General features: G+C 40.4%; 1 protein-coding gene across 11 annotated transcripts in view; it reads right to left on the bottom strand.

The window, feature by feature from the left end:
* The window catches only part of UNC13B (unc-13 homolog B), a 208,517-nt gene that overhangs the window by 68,395 nt on the left and 119,936 nt on the right, over positions 1-20,186 (bottom strand). For 8 of the 11 annotated variants that reach the window (XM_027665364.1, XM_027665365.1, XM_027665366.1 and 5 more), the window contains 7 exons: positions 18,120-18,166; positions 13,524-13,602; positions 12,739-12,744; positions 11,713-11,787; positions 10,859-11,078; positions 2,438-2,665; positions 1,981-2,122 (listed from right to left, as the gene is read on the bottom strand). In XM_027665364.1, the coding sequence (XP_027521165.1) occupies positions 1,981-2,122; positions 2,438-2,665; positions 10,859-11,078; positions 11,713-11,787; positions 12,739-12,744; positions 13,524-13,602; positions 18,120-18,166 (797 nt within the window). The remainder of the gene's footprint in view (positions 1-1,980; positions 2,123-2,437; positions 2,666-10,858; positions 11,079-11,712; positions 11,788-12,738; positions 12,745-13,523; positions 13,603-18,119; positions 18,167-20,186) is intronic. The other 3 variants (XM_027665367.1, XM_027665360.1, XM_027665363.1) reach the window with 1 other exon arrangement.

Below are 20,186 nucleotides of genomic sequence, written 5' to 3'. Positions count from 1 at the left end.
GTGTTCATATAAAAGGCACTGTGCCTAATGAACACCAGCTACAAACAAGTCCACCAAGCCAAACAGAAAAGGAATAGCAATAGCTGACATGCATATTAGTAACTGACCTGACCTCTCTTGCTCCTGTTGAAACGTTAAACCATTTTGAACACCAAACTTTTCATATGTTTTCTGCAAGGCTTTCAATAACCACCAGTACACCTTTCTCTCACTATAAGAAATTAACTTCTTTCTAAGAATGAAAGATAGCCCCCTGCCAAAGCCTTTAAATTTGACAATCTCTTGATTGTCCTGACAATCTCTTATAAAAAAGCTTGGTATGTAGTGGGTATTTTTGGCTTGCATATGTTGATTTAAATTTCCATTTCATTATGGGGTAGAAAATTTTAGAATTTTCTACAGAGTTGTAAGCTGCAAAAAGATCCATAATTTCAAAATAGAAAGATGGGTGTGTAGAAGATCAGTGCTGCACACACTTCTAAATGACTCTCTCCTCACCCAGAAGAAGATGAGCTTTGACACCTACTCACGAAATGACACACTGAATCCAGAATTGAATGCTCTCCTGCCATCAGTCTGGACGCTGTGCTCCTTCCCTGCATGTCCCCCTGGGATTCCAAGGAAATTAAGAAAAAGCCTATACCATAGGCAAGACAGAAAGTAGCACCAACTCTAAAGCCCAACAGCATGTTATCTGCTGAATCACAGACATGGCGATGAAGTCTAAACAGCGGCACCGTTAAAACTGTGACATTTATCACGTTGTGCTATCTATCTTTAAACAGAGTATTTGTTGAAACTCCTAAAATTAGAAGGGAACACACTGCAAATACCATGGTAACTACTTGGTATGGTAAATCAAGGTCCTTAATGCTCCCACACAGACTTACTGCTATTGTGACTAGAGTTATTCAAATGGCACCTAAGCATACTTACTACTTACCAAGCAGCAATGTTACCTTGGATTAAACTAAGAATAAAGTCAAGGGCTTACTAGCCCAAAATAGCACTAAGATTTTTCTGACGTTAATGAGTAGTTCAAAACTGCTTAAAAATAATTTTGTTTGTACTGTACACTGCAAAGACAAAGCTGCGCTGATATAACCCTGATTTTAAAACACAAACAAATTGCATTTTGCAGAGAGATCAACCGCCAAGCAGTTTAGGGAAGAACAGGGAAACAAAAGGAAGGTAGGAGATGGCAAGAAGGAAGAGCTTACGCCTTAAAGGAAATAAAGATCTTTGAGATCAAATGAAATCATCCAGATTCTTCAGAAAACGCTTGCTGGATTTCATGTCTCCATTTTGTTTTATAACACGTTCAATGACAAATTGAGGGTACTGTTTACTTATTCAATAAAAGCAGGATGGAACAATGTATTCTGAGTGTAGCTCATATCTAAAGAATTGTGTCTCCACTCTTTGCTTTCGATTCAGACATCAATACCTTGGTCATCTTGAAAGCTCCCTCAAGAAACAATTACTCCCTCAAGTTATTGTTAAATTGATTTTCCAAAACTGAAAGAAGAGACTGCTGGTGTGACAGACTACTGACAACTAATTACCTTTAAATTTTGTTGCCAAACACCAGTAGCAGGTCACAACAACACGTCACGGGAAGTTTGCTTAGTCTTTTACATGAATTTTACTCTCATATTACAAAGAATTTTGTTAGCCAGGAACAATAGTTGCCAACTTAAATATTTTCCTTTCTCTCTAGCATTCTCTAGAAACATCAATATAAAAGTGTTCAGAAGGCAGACAATTTGTATATACAAAAGGAAGATGGGATAAATAGGTGTGCACTACATACATTGTTAAAGATGTCAACCCTCCACACAAACATACACACACAGAGCAAAAACAGAACCATCCCAGATTACAGGTGATGTGGGAATGCATTCTGACAGAGAAGACATAGCTGTCAAAGCATAGACTGTACAAACAGGTAAAATGGGAGTGAGAGTCAAGAGCACTCACAAGTAAAACTTCTCTTCCCATACAGGGTTCAGATTCCCAAAAATCGTTTTTGTCCTCTTCTTTGTTTTACCCACTTGAACGGTTACATACGGATCACTGGACCCAGTCTTGTCTTTGGCCTGCAGACCCTGAGCACACACCACTGAAAGGAAAAGAGAAGGGTTACCACCACCATGCAACAAGACAATGTGGCTGAACACCATGTGAAGCAGCAGCTCATAATGGCCAGAGAAACAGGAATATCACTCATGAGAGCATTTCTGATGAGCCTCAGCTTATGGCGCACTACAGTGCCTGCAGTAGCAACATCTCCATGTGCTACCTGTTATGCACACTGAGCAGAAGGAGACACAGGTCAGAGAAGCCCTTCCTCTCTGTTCTCCCTACCTTCACACCAACTGTCTCTAACTTCAGGCTCCCGAGTGAGACCAAGAGAACCCGTGACTCCCTCACTTACCGGTGATCGTGATCTTTGCTGACCATTTTGAGGTGCCATCGAGCACACTCTGCTTCACTGTCTTCATCTGCTGCGCATGTGTCATTTTGCTCTCACAAAACACGTCTCTGATCAAGTCAAAGATCTCTGGCTTGTTCCGCTCCCGGATTTTCATGCGATCCTTCATTGCCATGATGAAATTCTGGGTTCGGTCTTCAGCTCCGTGCTTCGAGCTCTTCTCCGCTGCTCCTGTGCACCAGGAAACATGCAACGCTCATCAGAAACAAACAAGCACAAGATCGTGTTTCACTGTCTGGACAGCAGGATCAAAGCTATGAGTTACCCTCCACATCATGGCTCTTGCTATTTTACACTCATTCCCCCCAGTTTCAACATACGCACAGAGAATCGGGACCATTTAGAGTTGGGAAGGGATGGTTCCTCTGTAACCCGGGATCAGATTGCTCTCCTGACAACAGGCTGATTTAATACCCTTACAGCAGAGGAAGACTCAGAAATGAGGTTCTTACATTAACAGCAAATATCAGTATGCCCCCTGCTCTCCTTGTTTTGAATAAATAAATCCCTGCTTGGGCAAGTGATAAGAAGAGGACATAGGGCCCCCATTACGAATAGTATCTATGAGTTTATCTCAAAGCTGCACTTCAGCACCACTGAAGAGAAGTTCAACACTGTTGGCACTTCCTACCCACGTGCGCCACACGACTCCCTGTTCAGCACAGAGTCACTGCAAATCTCTGTTTCATTTTGCCTGGAACCACCCTGTTTGGATCAGGCATCAAGCTGCAGACACACAAAGTGCCTCTCTGGATGCCACTCTATTTTATCAATTTGTATGGAGACAACTCAAATCATCCATTTCTAGAATTACACAGGTATATTAACTATCACAAATACCTTTAAGGTAGCAAATTCAATAGTTAAAACCTTGAGCCATCATAGGCATGGGGCACTAGTACAGCATCCAGCAGCTGGAAACACAAGAGCCAGGTACAGAGTCTGTAACTGCATAGGTATTCAACTGGATCTGGAAAAAAGAACCCTTGGATGCTTGCATACTGCTTACAAAATTTAGAAGTTTGTAACATTATGAGATAAGACTACTCCCACAACTGACTGCTTCCTACTCAATTTTGACAGTCATTTTTACTGTCAAAATTTAAAGACTGACTATTGTGTCAGATGTGAGACATGCATTAATGAAAGCACTGACATGAGCTAACAGAGGAGATAACTCAGGTGTGAAATGAAAAACAGGAACACAAGATTGCACACTGCCTCTCTACCCACTGTCTGCAGCAATTTCAAGTTATGATCTTAAATCAGATTAAGTTAGAATGCTACAAAAGTCTCGTGAACACACTCAATCATAATCCTTCTCTTTAATGTACTTTGCTTTTGCTTGTTTTTCTTCTCTAGGATAGGTTAATTAAAGCAAGCTTAGTCCTAGAAAAATTATTTTCATTCAGATGTTCACCAAAATTAAATTACCTTAAAAAATATGTATTAAAGCAGGTATAGGAGTGTGCAAAGGGAGACACCAATCACAAAGATATATAAAACTGTTTTCTTCCAGAAGAAGTGGACAAATATGATATCTGGAGCACCTTCAATATAAGGTATTACAGTTTTGCATACGAAACTGTTTCAGCAGGTAGAGACTAAATATGAACAAAATATATATTTACACTCACACAGGACCCCCAGCAGGACAACATAACAGGCAACCTTGTCAGCAGGTTGTTGTCAACAGGGTGCCCAGTGACTAGTGCTGCCTGAAGACACCCACGTCTAGGGCCCTCACTCTAACACCTTTCACCATGACTCAATTCACTTAAATAAAGAAACAAAACTCTATTATAATTTCCACCATCCACACCAAAGAGAACAAAAACACAGTTTGGAAAAAACCTGTGGCCGCTGAAGTGTCAGAAGTTCATTCAGGACACTGCATAACAAGGCATGCTATTAAGGACCTGGGTGTAAAATAAGCCATAATTTTACATTACCTGAGTATTTTTTAATTTCTCTTGCTAGAGGCTTGATGTTCAGTATTTAATTTAGTACAATAAAATGTACATGCCCCAGAGTTTCCTGTTGTTGGCTTAAGATGAAATGAAATCAAACACTGGAATTAATTACGCAGTCCCTGCTGTTTCTACTCACCGGTGATGAACCTAACATTTATTAAAGGAATATGAAACCAAAATTATACCAGGGGCTATACTTTGAACTTCAGATAAGAAGTGCTATTCAGTTTTAACAGAACTAAGTCTTCTGGGGATGGAGGTAGACTCTATACTGTATATGCAGAGCTACAGAAAATTACTGGGAAATCAGGAAAGGTCAAACTGAACAATTTGCCTTTCCCGGCTGGAATTCTGAAATCTGCTGTGATCCAAAGAAACCAGCTGTGCCCTGACCTTTCTGAGTTTAAGGAAATTAAGAACCTAATTCAAACATTAAGAGTTTCTGTTATGCATGAGAGGAATGTTCCATTTCTGAATAATTGTTTAAATAAATTACTAGCCAGGCAGCTTGTGAATATAAATCTTTCCCTGTCCATCAGTGAGTTGGGACAAGAACTACCATAGTTCTGGGGTGGCATGATCTGCATCACTGCCTTAATGCAAACACCCCAGAAGCATCAAATAGTGCTTTAGAATGCAAACTTGGACAAATGGAGCAATTCAAGTTAAAAACAAGCTTAACATCCCCACAACCTGCAGAGACCTTGCACAGTGGATTTATCTGCAAGCCTAGCAGCAGTCCAGGGCACCCTGGGTTGCAGGACGTGTAAGCCATGTCATAGAGACCCCTAGAGCCCTTTCTTTAGTCACCTCCAAGGCTTGGCTCTGCCTTCAGAGGACATGCTGCTTCCCCACTCTGCCTAAATAATTTGCCCAGATATGGCAGCTCCATTATTCCTTCCCTGATCGATCTCTCCCTGAGCTGCAGACACCTTATTTAACAATTCAGACTAATAAAGAACAGAGAATGTCTGTTCTGCTGTCTCAACAACACACTTTTAACTTTAACATCTGCTTCTTGGTACAAAACCAAGAGAATTTCCAAAACAACCACTGCGGGACTAATTAACTATGATGTATGTGTTTTAAACCCAAAACATGTCATTACACTGAATGGCAGAGGATGCTTTTCCTGGTGTTGGACTGGGATTGTGTTTCTTCAAACTGCAAAGAGGGTTTTGGCCAGTGGATCAGCTTTTCAAGTCCTGTGAATAGCAACTGACAGGCATCTGAATATACAAGAAATGTGTACAGTACTACAGAAATGGTTCTGGGTTTTCTTTCTCCCTTTCTAGGACTGAAGGATGAGTGAATTTATGACTGGAAACAGAAAGCAAATATGTCTATATTGGGAATTGTATTGATACAGCTATTAGTAAACCACCAGTGCTGTTATTCTATGCTTTAACAAGAAAAAGTCAAGAAAGCAACACTGGCAGGATTGAAGGCAGCTGTTCAGTAGGCGGATAATGCTTAGAAATTATATATTCCTGAAACTTAAAATAGATATTCAAGTTTCAAATAAAGGTATCCCTCCCTCCCTCTGTGCAAATATTTTCCAACATAGAACTTTGGGAGCAAACAAATGTTCCTCGCCATGGTGTCTAATCACCATTCAACCCAGAAGCCAAGATGATTATCACAGAGTGACTTAATCAGTCTCACTAACAGTCCACTCACTGACCTGGTCTCAGGACTGCAGCCTCTGAATTCACAGTGCAATACATACAAGTTTCTCACCCAAAAAGCAACAAACACACCTGCCTTCCAGTCACGAGTCAAAAGCACTAAACATGTCCAGAGGTGAACCCAGAAGTCAAAACAGTTCAAAAGCAGGGTATTTGGTAATGTAGTCCTGACGGCTTGTGTGAACTTCTCCAAAGCTTAGCTAACTACAGATTTCATGTTCAAGAGTAGTTTGAAGCTTGAGATCTCATTTCCTCACTTTCAAGACCTCCAGAGGACCAGATTCTGTTATCCCAGGACATTTTCTTTTCTCAGGTTTAACTGTAATCTGCTGAGGACTAGATTAGAATAACTACAAAAAACACCCAAGACACAATTATAGACACGGATTACTATGGTTTTTCAAAAGCTAGCCCTGAACTGTACAGGCCTCTTTTACTGGGATCTTGCTAGCATAATGTCCTTCCCTTCCACCCACTTCACAACTACTTCTATGCATTTGTTCCTTGGTATCCTACACATCCATCCCCAAATTTACTCTTCCTTTGATACCAACGTTGCCCAACCCACTCTGATTTAGTTAGTACTACACCAATGCTCAAGGCAAGAGATAAAATTCCTTTTCCAAAACCTTTGCATGCTATGGGGATGTTAAAGATCATCCTTCTATCCTTTTTCAGCCAAGCAAGAAAAGAAATTATCCATATAGCAGAGATTTCCACCACTTTCAAGAATAGCAGATGGCTAAAAAGAGAGTACCATCCCTTGAGTAAGTATTTATGAGCTTATGATAAAAAGGTAAGAGCCCTATCATCAGAATAATAACTTCTCAGTGCCTACAATACTGTAAACCAGGTGGCTGGTTCCAGTTTACTGCACTTCAGACATCATCAGTTCATGGAACAGCCCTGCTGAACCAGTCTGCAAATGGGTTCTGATTCAAATTGCAACAAAGCATTGCTGAATTTCAGTATTTCATCAGTGCAGCCCTACATGTTTGTTGAATGTATCAAATACTCAGTTTCTTAAAAATATGGAGAGCAAAAAAAGCACCCTCAGAAGAAATAATAAAACTTAATTCTAACAGACTTGGGGAAAGAGATATTTTATTTCCCCCAGAAAGATATGAAGGAAAGAAGATGAATAAACAGCACATTTTGATTCTAAGGAATGAAACTCCAGGTGTCTATCAAAATTTTAAGCTATAGACAACAGAAATATATTTGTAACCAGCCAGAAAATTCATTTTACTCCAATGTAGCATTTTCTGGAAGACTTACAAAGATTGAAGTGAAGATGTATCCCGAGGCATCAAGGTATAATCAACAGAATTGTATTTGTTACCGGTCTGAAAATTCATTTTACTCCGTTGCAACATATTCTGGAAGCCTTAAATAGACCTAAGTGAAGATACGTCCTCAGAATGTTTGGGGTTTTTTGCCAACAGCAACAATAAAGCTTCTGTTAGGAAAAAAAATCTCTCCTGAGTTCAGTAAACAAGAAAGTTCAGTCTTGAATTTATTGGATCTCTAAACTGCTGTTTGTCCACCAGAACCGCTATTTCTCATTCCTCAAGCACAGACTATGTTCTTCAAACACATATTAAAAAAAAATTAATTTATCCGGTTTCTTCTGGTTTGTTGGGTTCCAGTTAGAAGGATTTTAGCATGAACATGCCAAAGCAAAGAACAGAGTTGCCTGCAAATGTCTTTTAATAGATTTCTAGTACTGATAACAATTGTTTTCCCATTTCAGAAGCACACTCACATGGACTCCACAATTTTCTTCATCTCCCAGCACCATCCTCTACCTTGTCTTTTAATTACACAATTACCATCTTCAGTTTGCTTTACATCTCTGTCCCAGCTAATTATACACTCTACACCCGCAGTGGGTAATCCTGCAGACCTCAGTTCACAGTTTCTCTATCTTCCTTGTTATGATGCTGGACAGATTACAAATAACTTCGTAAGTAAAATTTTTGCTTGGTTGGGTTTTACTTTTCTACATGATTCACATGTTTTAAGCCCAACGTATTCTCAGTTGTTTCCTCTCTGTTTCTACAACTCTGCACGATGAAGTATCTTGAGTTTACATTTAGAAAGAAAATGTGAAAACATCTGCAACCCTCTGAATAAAATAACAAGTTCTTAATGCTTTGCCAAATATGAAAAGTAGAGTAATTTCCAGTTGTTTCTTCTATTTCATGGAAAAACACAGACTTATCGCCATCATCACATCCCACAGTCCATTGCATAAGCTTATGTAATTACAACTGGAGATTCAAAATCCTTCCCCCATGGTTATTCTTCAGAGACTGTTTCAGAGACTCCCTGTTTTCAGGGCGTCTGAATCACTGAAGTTGTCTTCTACCTTTAATTTTCTTACAGCAAATGTAGCCAGTGTCCATTTGTTGGGGTTTTTTTTGTAAACAGGAAGCCTAAACAGACCATCTTTTTCCCCGCTGCTTATGTCCCTCTTGCCTGACATGCTGCAAGCACCATCAAGGATTAAACCAATCCACACTGCTGGCTATGAAACAACATCTACTGCTCAGAAAGCCTTTAGGCCATAGACATCTGTAAGGTGTAAGAGCAAGCCAGCATCATAGCAGGTGCCCTACGTGCACGTCTTACACTTCTGCCATAGGCTCCATAATATCCCCTCAGAAACATTCTATCAGGACAGACCTCATATGCCTATTTTTACTTTTTTGAAAGAGCATGATTTCTGTCCTCCTGTCCCACACCACCAAGCCTCTCTTTTGAAAGATTAACAAATTCATACCATCCTCTCTAAAGACATTCTCATATTTTCCTCATTACCACTGAACTCCCTCCAGTACCCATCCCAGCCTGAAGTCTCCCTTCTTGAACACGGATAGCCACAGCTTTTCTCTGGAGGAACATATTTCCTCTCACTTATTGGCTATTTCTTAAATCAGGGGGGGACAGGGGGTTTCCTAGTGTTTTCAACTTTATGATCACTGCTCTGTTCAAAAGCTTTTTGCCTGTTTCCTCACCCTGCTGGTGAAAATCTAATTTTCCTCTGTTCTCCGTAGCATTTTCCCCATACTGAGATATCACAAATCCCTTGCAACATGACAAAATCCTGGGTATGCAACAGATTCTGTTAGAAAACTAATATATGACTGGATTACATTCTCCTGGACCAAATGCAACACCACAGCTCTTTGCTTGGTCACAAAAAGGTCGCAACAAGCCAAAGTGCCAATGATGCAACAGTTCTAATGCTCTAAATTGACCTTGCAGCCCTTCGAAGACAAATCCAGAAACACTAAGCAACTGAGGGACAGAGAAGTTCTGCCAGTGTCTGTCAGATGTGTCTTACAAATAAGCCATTGTAAACAGCCCTAGTCCTAACTATGACAAATTTAAGACTCAGCACACATCAAAAATACAAGTACAAACAACATCCTTTTGGGGTGTTAAGAAAAGCCATAAGGAAAAAAAAAGTGATCTATGATCCACTGGTATCCCTTGCTGGATCATCCACACTGGCTTTCCCAAACAACTACAACCTGAGGCAGATACAAGATTCGACTTTTATATTCCTATAACTCCTAAATGCTCACAGGCATTTGCAATAAGTCTGTTTACACTTTAGAAACTTTCCCGATTTCTTAGATTTAGTCCATCAAGTTGCAATGACAAGAAAAGCAGGAGTGAACAGAAACAGCCCCACCTTCCTACTCAAGATTTAACACATATGGCACATATTCCATTTAGACCAAGATATTTTGCTCTCAAGCAGGAATATAAATTTGAGACCAAATTAAGAACAGTTTTACAAGCAAACAAAAATAACGGGACCAAGGCAGACGTCTAATTGAATACTTTTCTCTCTCTCTCTTTTTTTTTCTCTTTAACCGAATTTCTTTTAAAGTTCTACCTTGTTTCTGTAAGGTGTCATTTATTCCGCAAAGTTACAAAGCTCCTTGAAGAGATGGCTTAGTTTTTTACACCACAGAAATAAAAAAAACCCAACAAAATACACAGAAATGCTAGTAGGAAGATGAAATACTGCCCATAGACCCAAACACCACCTCTGTATCTGACCCACCACTTCTGCTGACTCAGGCCCAGGTTCTCAAAGTAATTGAGCCAGGAAGACCTACTGTTAAAAAGACAAAACACTTGCCCGATCTGCCCTTTAGACAGAGAATCCAAGCTTAGTCATGGACTCTATCCCCTAAGCAGGAACTCAGTGCTGCTCTGAAGAGCTTAAAACAGTGGCAGAGGCTGATGGCTGGAACAAGTAATGATGACTGGGATACCAGGGCAAGGGGGACAGAACAAATGTCAGAATATTCACCCTCACACCCCCAGCCCACTGCCTCTCTTCCATGCAGGATATGTTAGCAGACACACCACCTGACCTGACAAAAAGAGAGTAAACAAAACAAACAAACAAAAAGTCAGCCAAACCCAACAATCAGAGATGAAAGAGTCAAGAATTAAACCTTCTTTTAAAGCACATCAAGTATAATTCTGCAAAGTTCTTCTGCATCACTGGCATCTATGTCCACAGGGCGATGGAGGTAGGCTCAGCCCAAGGGCACCTTTCCAGAAAATACCATCACTTTAATAATTGCAGCTTCACTGATCCCTGAGATATCACCAGTACATTTAGGAAAGCTCTGGCAGCACTTCTGGGCAGCCACACTCCACTGGTCACTACTCACTCTGTAAGCAGTCAGCGTTGAGCAAGTCTTGGCACTTCTCATGGCACTTGACTCCACATTCCCCACAGCGCATTCCCTGCCGTGCAATACCCCACAGCAGCCCCTCACATTCGTAGCAGTATGTAGGAGTTGTGGCTGTCCACACCTCAAAGTTGTGTGGGGTTGTACAAGAGATGGGGTAAATTAAGGCTTGCAAGGTCTTCTTATAGACATGAGATTTCTGAAAGGCAAGAGCACACGTAAACCCACATCCAGGAAGGTGACTGAGCCTATTTTTGCTGGTTAATACATGAATTTTAAAGAAAATTGCATGAGAGGTGCAATAAATCTAAAAGGTAGACAAATTTATCAAACGTATACAAGAGGTATCAGAGGAAATCCTTGCTCTTCCAAAACCATCTCTCCAGGCATTTAAAAAAGTGGAAGAGGTTGAAAGACAAGAATTAAGGTTTGCAGATGAGGAATATCTTGCATGAATCAAGTTTCACACACTGTCCCCCATGGCAGATAGCACAGGGAAAAATGGTGAGATTACTGAGTTCAAGAAGTGTTTGGACAACGCTCTCAGACACATGGTGTGACTCTTGGGGTGTCCTGTGCGGGGTCAGGAGTTGGACTCGATGATCCTTCCAACTCAGCATGTTATGCGATTTTATGGTTCTACATTTTTTGGCATTATATTGATACATTTAATGTTATTTTTTGCATGTTTAGTTTCATTATACAAATGATACAGGAAGCCTTGCATCTATATTTCTAGATATCTGTGAAACTGGCTCTGCAACCCAGAGAGTCAAATCCCCATAATTTGCTTACTTAATGTTAACAGAAGCCAAACAACCCTCCCAACTTACCAGCTCTTCATCTTTGAGAGATGTTCTAGTGGCCATTGCTGAGGTAATTCCGGCTTTCCGGGATTGAACCAGTGACTAAGGACGAAGAAAGTTTGTTATTCACTACCAATTTTTAGGAATGCAATGGCACTACGTGCCCAGAGATGTGAGCAAGGGGACTCTCTCATGCCAGAGATATCAAGCCAGCAGTCTACTGCATTCAAGTTGATATCTCAAAATGACAGCTCACATATCAGAAGAGTCAAATGTTTATTCTGAAAGGTCTTCAAACTTGTTTTCATCTGCCCAAAACCAGTCTCAATCTAGTAAATTTTTATGTGTTTCTCTGGTAAGAACTGTCAATTAAATCTGGGTTCCCACCTTCACTTCTATGTTCTGGTAGCAATAATAACTCTTCTATTGCCTAAGGTCACCATGGAGACTCACTTTTCTATATCTAACTTCATTCATATCCAAAAGGACATTATTTTGTCAGTTTTACAACATACACAAAACCCCAAAATATTGCAGTAAAAGAGTTACAAATAACTAGGATAAAAAAAGGGGAGTGGGTTGGGGGCAGAGGTTTGAATGTGCTGGTGTATCACATTCATTGGCCATCACTGAACACAATGAACCACATTTTCCCCTCAAAGAACTGCCTTTCACATCCCCCCTAATGCTGTTTTGCAGCTGCGGACAGCACAGGACAGTGTCTTTGCAGGACTTCACAGTGGCATACACGGGATTTCTGCAGCAAGCCACTCCGGTTAGATGAAGGCAGAGGAGGAAATTAAAGGTAGCAGCATTTGCTTTGAAATCATCAAACTGTGTCAAAAGCCTCCATTTATGCTCTGCTTTATGCTGTTCGAAGACAGACTGAAAAAGTTCATTCCCTCAGTGATGGAGCGGGACAGAATGCTGGATACACATGCACTGCAATACTGCAGGTTCAAATAGAAAAGAAGTGAAAGGGAAATAAGGTAAAATAATTTGATGGGGGTTTTTTTGGTGAAGACTTAATGGATAGTCTTTAGCTTCACTTACCATGGCCTGTGAAGAGAGAGAATGAAAGCGTTCAAGGGAAGTAACACAAGTTAATGCCATTATTGCAGAGATTTAAGATACAAGCAGTTAGTAGACACATACTAAGCTTCCCATGCATAAGCTGGCAGAGAAAATTGCATGCATCTTCTCACATGAATTACAGGATATGGAAACTTTGGTCTTTCAGCTGTTACAGCATTTCTCTCAAGTATGAAATTGCTACGTGTACTGAATACGGCCAACAGAAAACCATTTGTCCTGCAGAAGCCTTATTTCACCATATCATACAGCATATGAAACTTGTCCTCATTACTCGCTTGGTTCTTGTGCTTCCTCAGTGCAGAAGCCTACTGGCAATATTGCAAATGGCTTTTAAAATCCAAGCACATATGCTTGTTTATCTATCCTCTGAAATTTCAACCCTCTGGTGAGTCGCCAAACCTCACAGGGACATTATAACTTTCCCTAAGGTATGTGATTTTTAGGAAAATGCTTAAAAATAATGCAGGCCTGAAAATAATAAAATATTTTTTGTAGAATAACAAGGAAAAAGAACATGAAAAATACCTTCATTCTGTCAAATGAAACTACCTACACAACTGTAGCTCATTCTCACTGAGATTTTTTCAAGCACAACTCCTAACCTTTTAGCATAAGAATTAGTTTAACAAAATGGGAAAGCTTCAGCTTCTTGGAAGTGACAGAAACTGTTACCATGCACTGAAAAAGTAAAACCAGTTGCACTAATGGCTATGTGGCAGAAGAGAAACAAACAAATCTCTTACCAGATCACTGACAAGTGGAATTGGCTTTTTTTTGCGTAGATCGGGCATGCTGTCAATGCCATAGAGACCACCTGCAGGCCTGGAAATTCAGAAGGGGACAAAAAAAAAAAGATTTATTAATTTAGGGTTGAGAAGGGTGAAGAGGGGGATGTTTTACTGGAGGAATAAAAATCAGCCAGAAGATTATACTTAAGAAAGTGTAAAGTTAATGCTAAAAACGATTAAGTGTTTATCTTCTTCACGCACAACAATCCAGACATTCCTGCCTGGTGTTGGTAGTTAGGAGGGAGCATGTCAAAGAGGATCAGCCCAGGGGCAGGATGCTGCTACCCATCTTCTGATTCGAGGCGAGAACATAGTTAATCCTGGCCCTTGAGGTCCATATAATTATTAGGAAAAACCTGACATCTGAGGATAAAGGAGATTATTTTTATTTCTATAAAAGAGACCATTTGTGGTGCTCAGCATTTCAAGCCATCCAGACCTGTACACCCAAGAGCTGCCATTTGCTGATGGAAGTGGCAATGGAGCAAAAGAGCCATTATCCCAGCAACAGTCAGAGCCTGATGAAATAAAACACTATAATCTGCTTCCCACCTGATGATGCCAGATTGGATAAGTATACTTGGAACCTGCCGTTCACTGGTAACACAACATGGATGTAACCCTGTACTTGAAGCAGATCTATTAATTCAGCTTAAAGGCCCCCAGCAAATACATCCATCTGCAATGAATTTAGACACTGCTTTTTGCTAAGGCTGGAAACAGAGCACACACTTCCCTGCTGTGACTCCATGCAACGAACACTCAGCCCACCAGGCAAAGCCCCTCTCACTGTCCCTCTCACCTTTCCCAGCTCCACGCTGGTCTCACACCTTGGTAACATTAGGAATATGGTTCCTGAGGCCTTTTATTTGACTACAGAGACTGTAAGGAACCCTCTGTCTCTCCATTCTTACTCATTCATTTTCACCCCATACCACACTGGCTTACAGCTTTTGGCATTTGTATGATAAACTGGATAGCCCTTTTAACCTGTTTGTTTTGCTGATTTGGCACATCTGACCCAGCCAAAATGCTTTAGGACACCACAGTTACAGGAAAAAAGGAATATGGGACAAACTGTTCTTATTGCAATAAAAACCACACATAGGAAATCAAACTGCCACTACAAATTTGCATATGCTATGAAAATTGGGAGGCTGGTTAGTGACAAGAGGCAACCCTCAGAAAGCAGGACCTACTCGTTAAATACAGCCAAAAGTAAAAAAACAAGAAAAAAAAAAAAGAAATTCAGGATGACCAAACCTACATAACAGTAGGCCATGCTTGAGGACAGATGAGGGTGTCACGACACAGGCCAGCACAAGGCTGTGCCAGAGAGGAAAACAGTCTATTATTACAGAAATGTGAGACAGAATTGCAAAAACACAATTGACTTTTTCGATGGGGCATGAGAGGGTGACATGTCCAGGCCAGGGCTGAGCTGACAGCTCCTGCTGGCTGAACAAGCTTGGTGGGAAGGTGAGCAGTCACGTGTAACTGCGCAAACTGTGCTGGCTCCACACGCAGGATGAGTCACATTTGCACGGCAACACAGCCCCTCTGTGCTCCTGACACACCACCTGCAGTCGCTGGGAAAGGAGGCAAACTCAGACACGAGAAAGGTGGAGGTTTACAGCAGTTAAACGAACCTACTGAAATATTTGGCCAAGAATGAGAACAGTTTTCCCAACACTGGAAATCCTTACAGCGAGGCAACACCGTGTTTTTACTAGAGGCTGTCCTCGTTTCCAATAGAGAATTCAAGAAAAACTTTTTGCCCAGGTTACACTGCCATGATCCCTTCTGACATATGATAGAGAAATCTCACCTACATCAAGAAATAAGAGATATCTGCACAGTGTTTATATTGCCAGAAATATTACTGTCAGACTTACTGGGATTAAATATGGAATTTTGTCTGCTGCCCTAATGTTACAAATCCTTTCTGATACTTTTTTGGGGTAAAATAGGTGTCATGGAAGACTACTCAGATAATGCCACAAATCTCAGCATTACTTAAGCCACAACACAGCTTATTGATAAGTTGGGGTCAAAGATTTGTGTCAAATCACTTAAATTATGAAAGCATATACAAAATAGAAAGGGAAAGTCTATAAGCTGAAAAGATGCAACAAAATGATCACAAGTAATAATCCAGAGTCAGTGCTCCTGCTAGAAGTCAATTGCAGAGTTGAGAAATCACACTTCTTTTCTACACGATTTCCAAAGTTTTTTTTTTTTCTAATTCAATTGAAAGGAAACTGTGATACTCTGACATTTCCCAGGAAAGAAAAAAACATTAAAATTGCATGTTTTATAAGTTCAAGGTGAGCCTATACAAATTATTGTTCTCAAGAAACATGTCCAGTTACAACTTGGTTTCTTGCAAAAATATTTTTGCTTGATTGAGGTGTATGAGAGAACCAGTGGTAGGCCAGGATGACAAACATATTTGAAAGGTGCTTGCGCTTGTCACTGAAGGAACAGACAGTTTCTTAGAACACAGACAGTTATGCACTCAGATGACATGCTTTTAGCTTGTTAATATACATAAACAAACAAATAAATAAATGAATAGCAACAACTCTTAATTTTCAAAAGTGTTGTGCTTTCAGCTATCTCAGTCCCTTTATTCAAGCACAATTGCTACCTTGTTTAATAAAATTAGTGTTTGCACAGACAGAGGAACTGACAGTGCTTCAAATATGTAGCTTTATATGTAGTAGGGTAACTCTCCTCTGCAGTGACTGTATTATTTATAGTATTATTATGGAGAGCTCTATTGAGGAGTGAATAGCATTTCTGCATGAGAAGAAGATATGCACTAATAAATAAATTATATAGATATGAGATATTACACCCAGAGACTGATTCATAATACCAGTTGTGCCTTTTTTTGAAGTGATCTCTCCAAACCCAGTGATTACAGACAGGGAGCTACTGTTGCATTATTCTAAAAGTGAAAGTACCTTAAAGCATGTATTCATCTTTTAATACAAGTTTTATCACACAGAAGCTTCCATTAAATCTTGAAAATTTAAGCAAGCAAAGGTGGTTTGCAATGATAGAAGATGACTACTTCCTTCAAAGGACACCACTACTCTAATCTTCATATTGAAAGAACAAACAAAAATGCTTAAATATACTTTGAGGCTAATAAGCCACAACGTGGCTAAGGGTGGAATTAAAAGGTTTACCACCCACAACCACCTTCTCCAGAAATCCCTTGCAGGGAGAATACAGTGAATATGACAAACTTTTGTCAAAAGCAAATTAGCCAGACTGTTTTGTTACATCTTCCATAGAAAGGAAAAAATTACAGACCAGAGCAAACACTGGCTTGAATAGACAAAACACATTTTTGAGTATCTCAGGACTGTAGGTGTATTCATCTTTCAGGCTGGGGAGTCATTTTGTGTGCACGAACCAATAAACTCAGTACACTGTGTCCATGTTAAAGCGGGAGAAGGTGCTGCTTATAGTTACTATAAATCACTGTCTTCTGCTCCAGCAAATTGCCAGTTCTCTACCAGTGTGCTCACCCAAGTCCTGGGAAAGCACAGGGTTGCTAGGCAGCTCCAGGCATCTGCAGGTGACGCTTTGTGGGAATACCAACACTGAAGAACAATAACTCCAAAAGCAGAAAGCCGTATAATGAAGCCTCTAATTTAACTTCACGTTTTATTAGGGAAGCTTCCTTCAGTAGTATCAGAATTAAGTGTGTAGCAAGACAACCTCTTGCTGAGATTTCAGGACAAATCTGCTGCTACTGACTGTCAGCTCCTAATGAGTGCCCCACCACCAAACCGAATCACCCTTGTTGTGTACCAGGCACATAACCTAGCAGCCTGTAAAACGTGTCATTGTCTTTTTTTTTTTTTTCCCCGGGAGGATTCTAGGGAAGCTACCATGCTGGCACCTATTATGCAGAGTGTCATGCTGAAATTACAATCAGGATCTGTCTGCTTCATTTGCTGCCATTGTGGAGAGAATTCACGGCCCCTCATTCTCATCTGTACAAATCAGGCATGATAATCACTGCTTTAAAAAAATACGAATTGCAGTGATTTCTAGAGTTAATGCAGTTTTCACTACTATAATGACCACAGAAAACATTGCAAAGACAGAACCCTTCCCCAAACCTACCTTTTCCTTCTAAGAGCAAAAGACACAGTAGTATTTAAGAGCTACTCTTTCAAGCTCCTGGTGCCACGAGTGACTGATTTAGGAAAAAGAATTTCAACCAGACCACTCTGAGGTGCTCAGTAACAATTATTTAATACTACTGCCATAAGCACCTGTCACCAATACATTACAGATTATACATTGCAAGTATAACCTTGATTTTAACCACAGTTCTCAAAGAGCAGCACAGCCACCTCCAGCTCCTTAAGAGCAGACTGAAACACAGCAGCAGCCTAGCCCTAAGTGAGGTTTAGCCACTTAATTACTTCATTTAAAACACTAGAAATGCTGTTTTAACTTATAGTGAACTGCAGACCTCACTGTAATTATAAATAAAGGGAAATAAGGTCTCAAACCACTACTTACCCTCCTTTGAGCCAGGGTGGTTTTGATGGATCAGCCACATCTTGGCCCTTAAAGAGAGGAAGGGAAAAGAGCAACATGAAATTAGTTTCCAAAACCACCAGAAAATACCAGAAAAAAGTATTTGGATTGTATTCTGAGGAAAGGGTACCGGACATCACTGCATGCTGGCAAATGCATACATAAACTCATTAAAGCACCTCCAGTGACCAAGATGGCAGGATAAGTCATACAGACACAGACGGGCTATGCAATTTCACTGAACGCCTAGGACTGGAACCTGAAGAGCCTGTTCAGTGCACCTCCTCATTCAAAAGGTATTCTCAAAGACCAACTTTTCGGTTTTTTTCCAACCCAAACCAACATGAGTTATTGGAGAGCTCCTATTACTACGAGTCACCACTCAATCTGAATGTGGTCATAATGAGGATGTTATAAATTAAAAGTACTTGTATGAAATGCACAAATGACAGACCAGACCAACATGAACCTTGGTACAAACACTTGTGAGCTCTGCTCATGCTCAAATGTGAAGACTCTTTAGTGCCCTAAGCAGAGAGGTCCCCATTGCAGCTCCAGCCATTCATATCAAAGTATTTAATTTCTAACAGGTGTGAAACAAGAGCCAGTACTTGCAAATGACTGCAGGTGAACTGGGATCTCACAGTCTGATGGAAAACACCACAGACTGCCAGTATGAAGACTCATATTTATGAAGTTCTCACGTTCATATCAGGATTGTATTTATAGACCGATATTCTGTTTCTTTGAAAATCTTCAGCTGACACATTAAATGTGATAAGTACTTAAACACCTGCAATGTACCTAGAGGAAACAAAAGGTTCTGCATAAGGAGAAAATGGTTACCTGAAAATGAAAACCTCTTTGTTCCAGCTACAGGTCATACATTCTCCTGCCCTCCCTGAAAGAAATGCTGGTTTCAAACAGGACTAAGACACACTGCTAATAGCTAACACTCCAAACTCAGATAATTACATCTGCCAAGAGCATAAGGAGGCTACAACTTGACACAGTGGAAAATAAAAGTACTTCCAGCCATGGGACTCACAACCTGAGAATCAACAAAGTAAAGGAGTATAAGTCAGGAAAAAAGATCCAATTTTATGAAACATAAAAGCACTTTCTTCTAGGGATGTGTTCTTTTTTTGGTTTTTTTGTCCTGTGCTTTTGGGTAAGCTGTGCATCTCCAGACTGTTCACAGGTGACAGACAAGGTCTCCCAAGAAGAGCAGAAGTAACCAAGGACAACAAGTTTCTATCTGAGGTCTCGGTTTGAACAGAAGCATAAGGCCAAACTTTGTATCTGTGAGTCCAACAACTCCACGGACAGGTAGATTTAAAGACTACCTAATTTTTATTATTTTATGTTTAAACAGACTGAACAAGATGACATTATCCATAATGGAATGGACACTCCATTGTATAAACAATGGAACAGACATTTCTACAATGGAACAGGCATTTCTAGGCCTGCTCTGCAGGCAGGCCTGCAGAGCAGGCCTAGACCCACAGTCCAGCACAGTGCATGTTTCCCCACAACCGGAGCAACACGTCAGGCTCCAGGGTCCCGAGGGACAGATTGTGCTCTACGTGTCACTGCTCCAAGCTGTGCTTCCAAAACCCCTCAGCCTGAAACCTGTATTTTCTCTGGAGGGATCTAAACCAACTCCTGATCAAGAGAGATTTCATGAAGCAAATGCAACCACATCCTTCTGAGCACACAGGGGAAGACATCTCTACCTTTGCTTTCGAACACTTGGAAGAGCTGTGGCTAGGAAGCAACATTAAAATGGACAAAGGTTTTATAACGGACTGAGTTTGACATCAGATGGTTCAGCCGAGATGAATGACAGAGAATGACAAACAAAGGTGGCAACACTTACTGGCAAAAGGAATTAGTTTAACAAACAAGTTTTCGATCATTTTACCTGAGAAACTCTAAATAAAAGTGAGTGATATTTGAGACATTAAAAGACCACAAAACAGCTTATTCACTGCAGCCTGTAGACCAGAGGAAAAAAGATCCAGGGAAAGCTGTTAACTTGCTGAG

The sequence above is a fragment of the Corapipo altera genome, unplaced genomic scaffold (genome assembly GCF_003945725.1).
Source record: "Corapipo altera isolate COAL_440 unplaced genomic scaffold, ASM394572v1 61045, whole genome shotgun sequence".
Classification (NCBI taxonomy): Eukaryota; Metazoa; Chordata; class Aves; order Passeriformes; family Pipridae; genus Corapipo; species Corapipo altera.
This window is presented reverse-complemented; position numbering and strand designations above follow the sequence as displayed.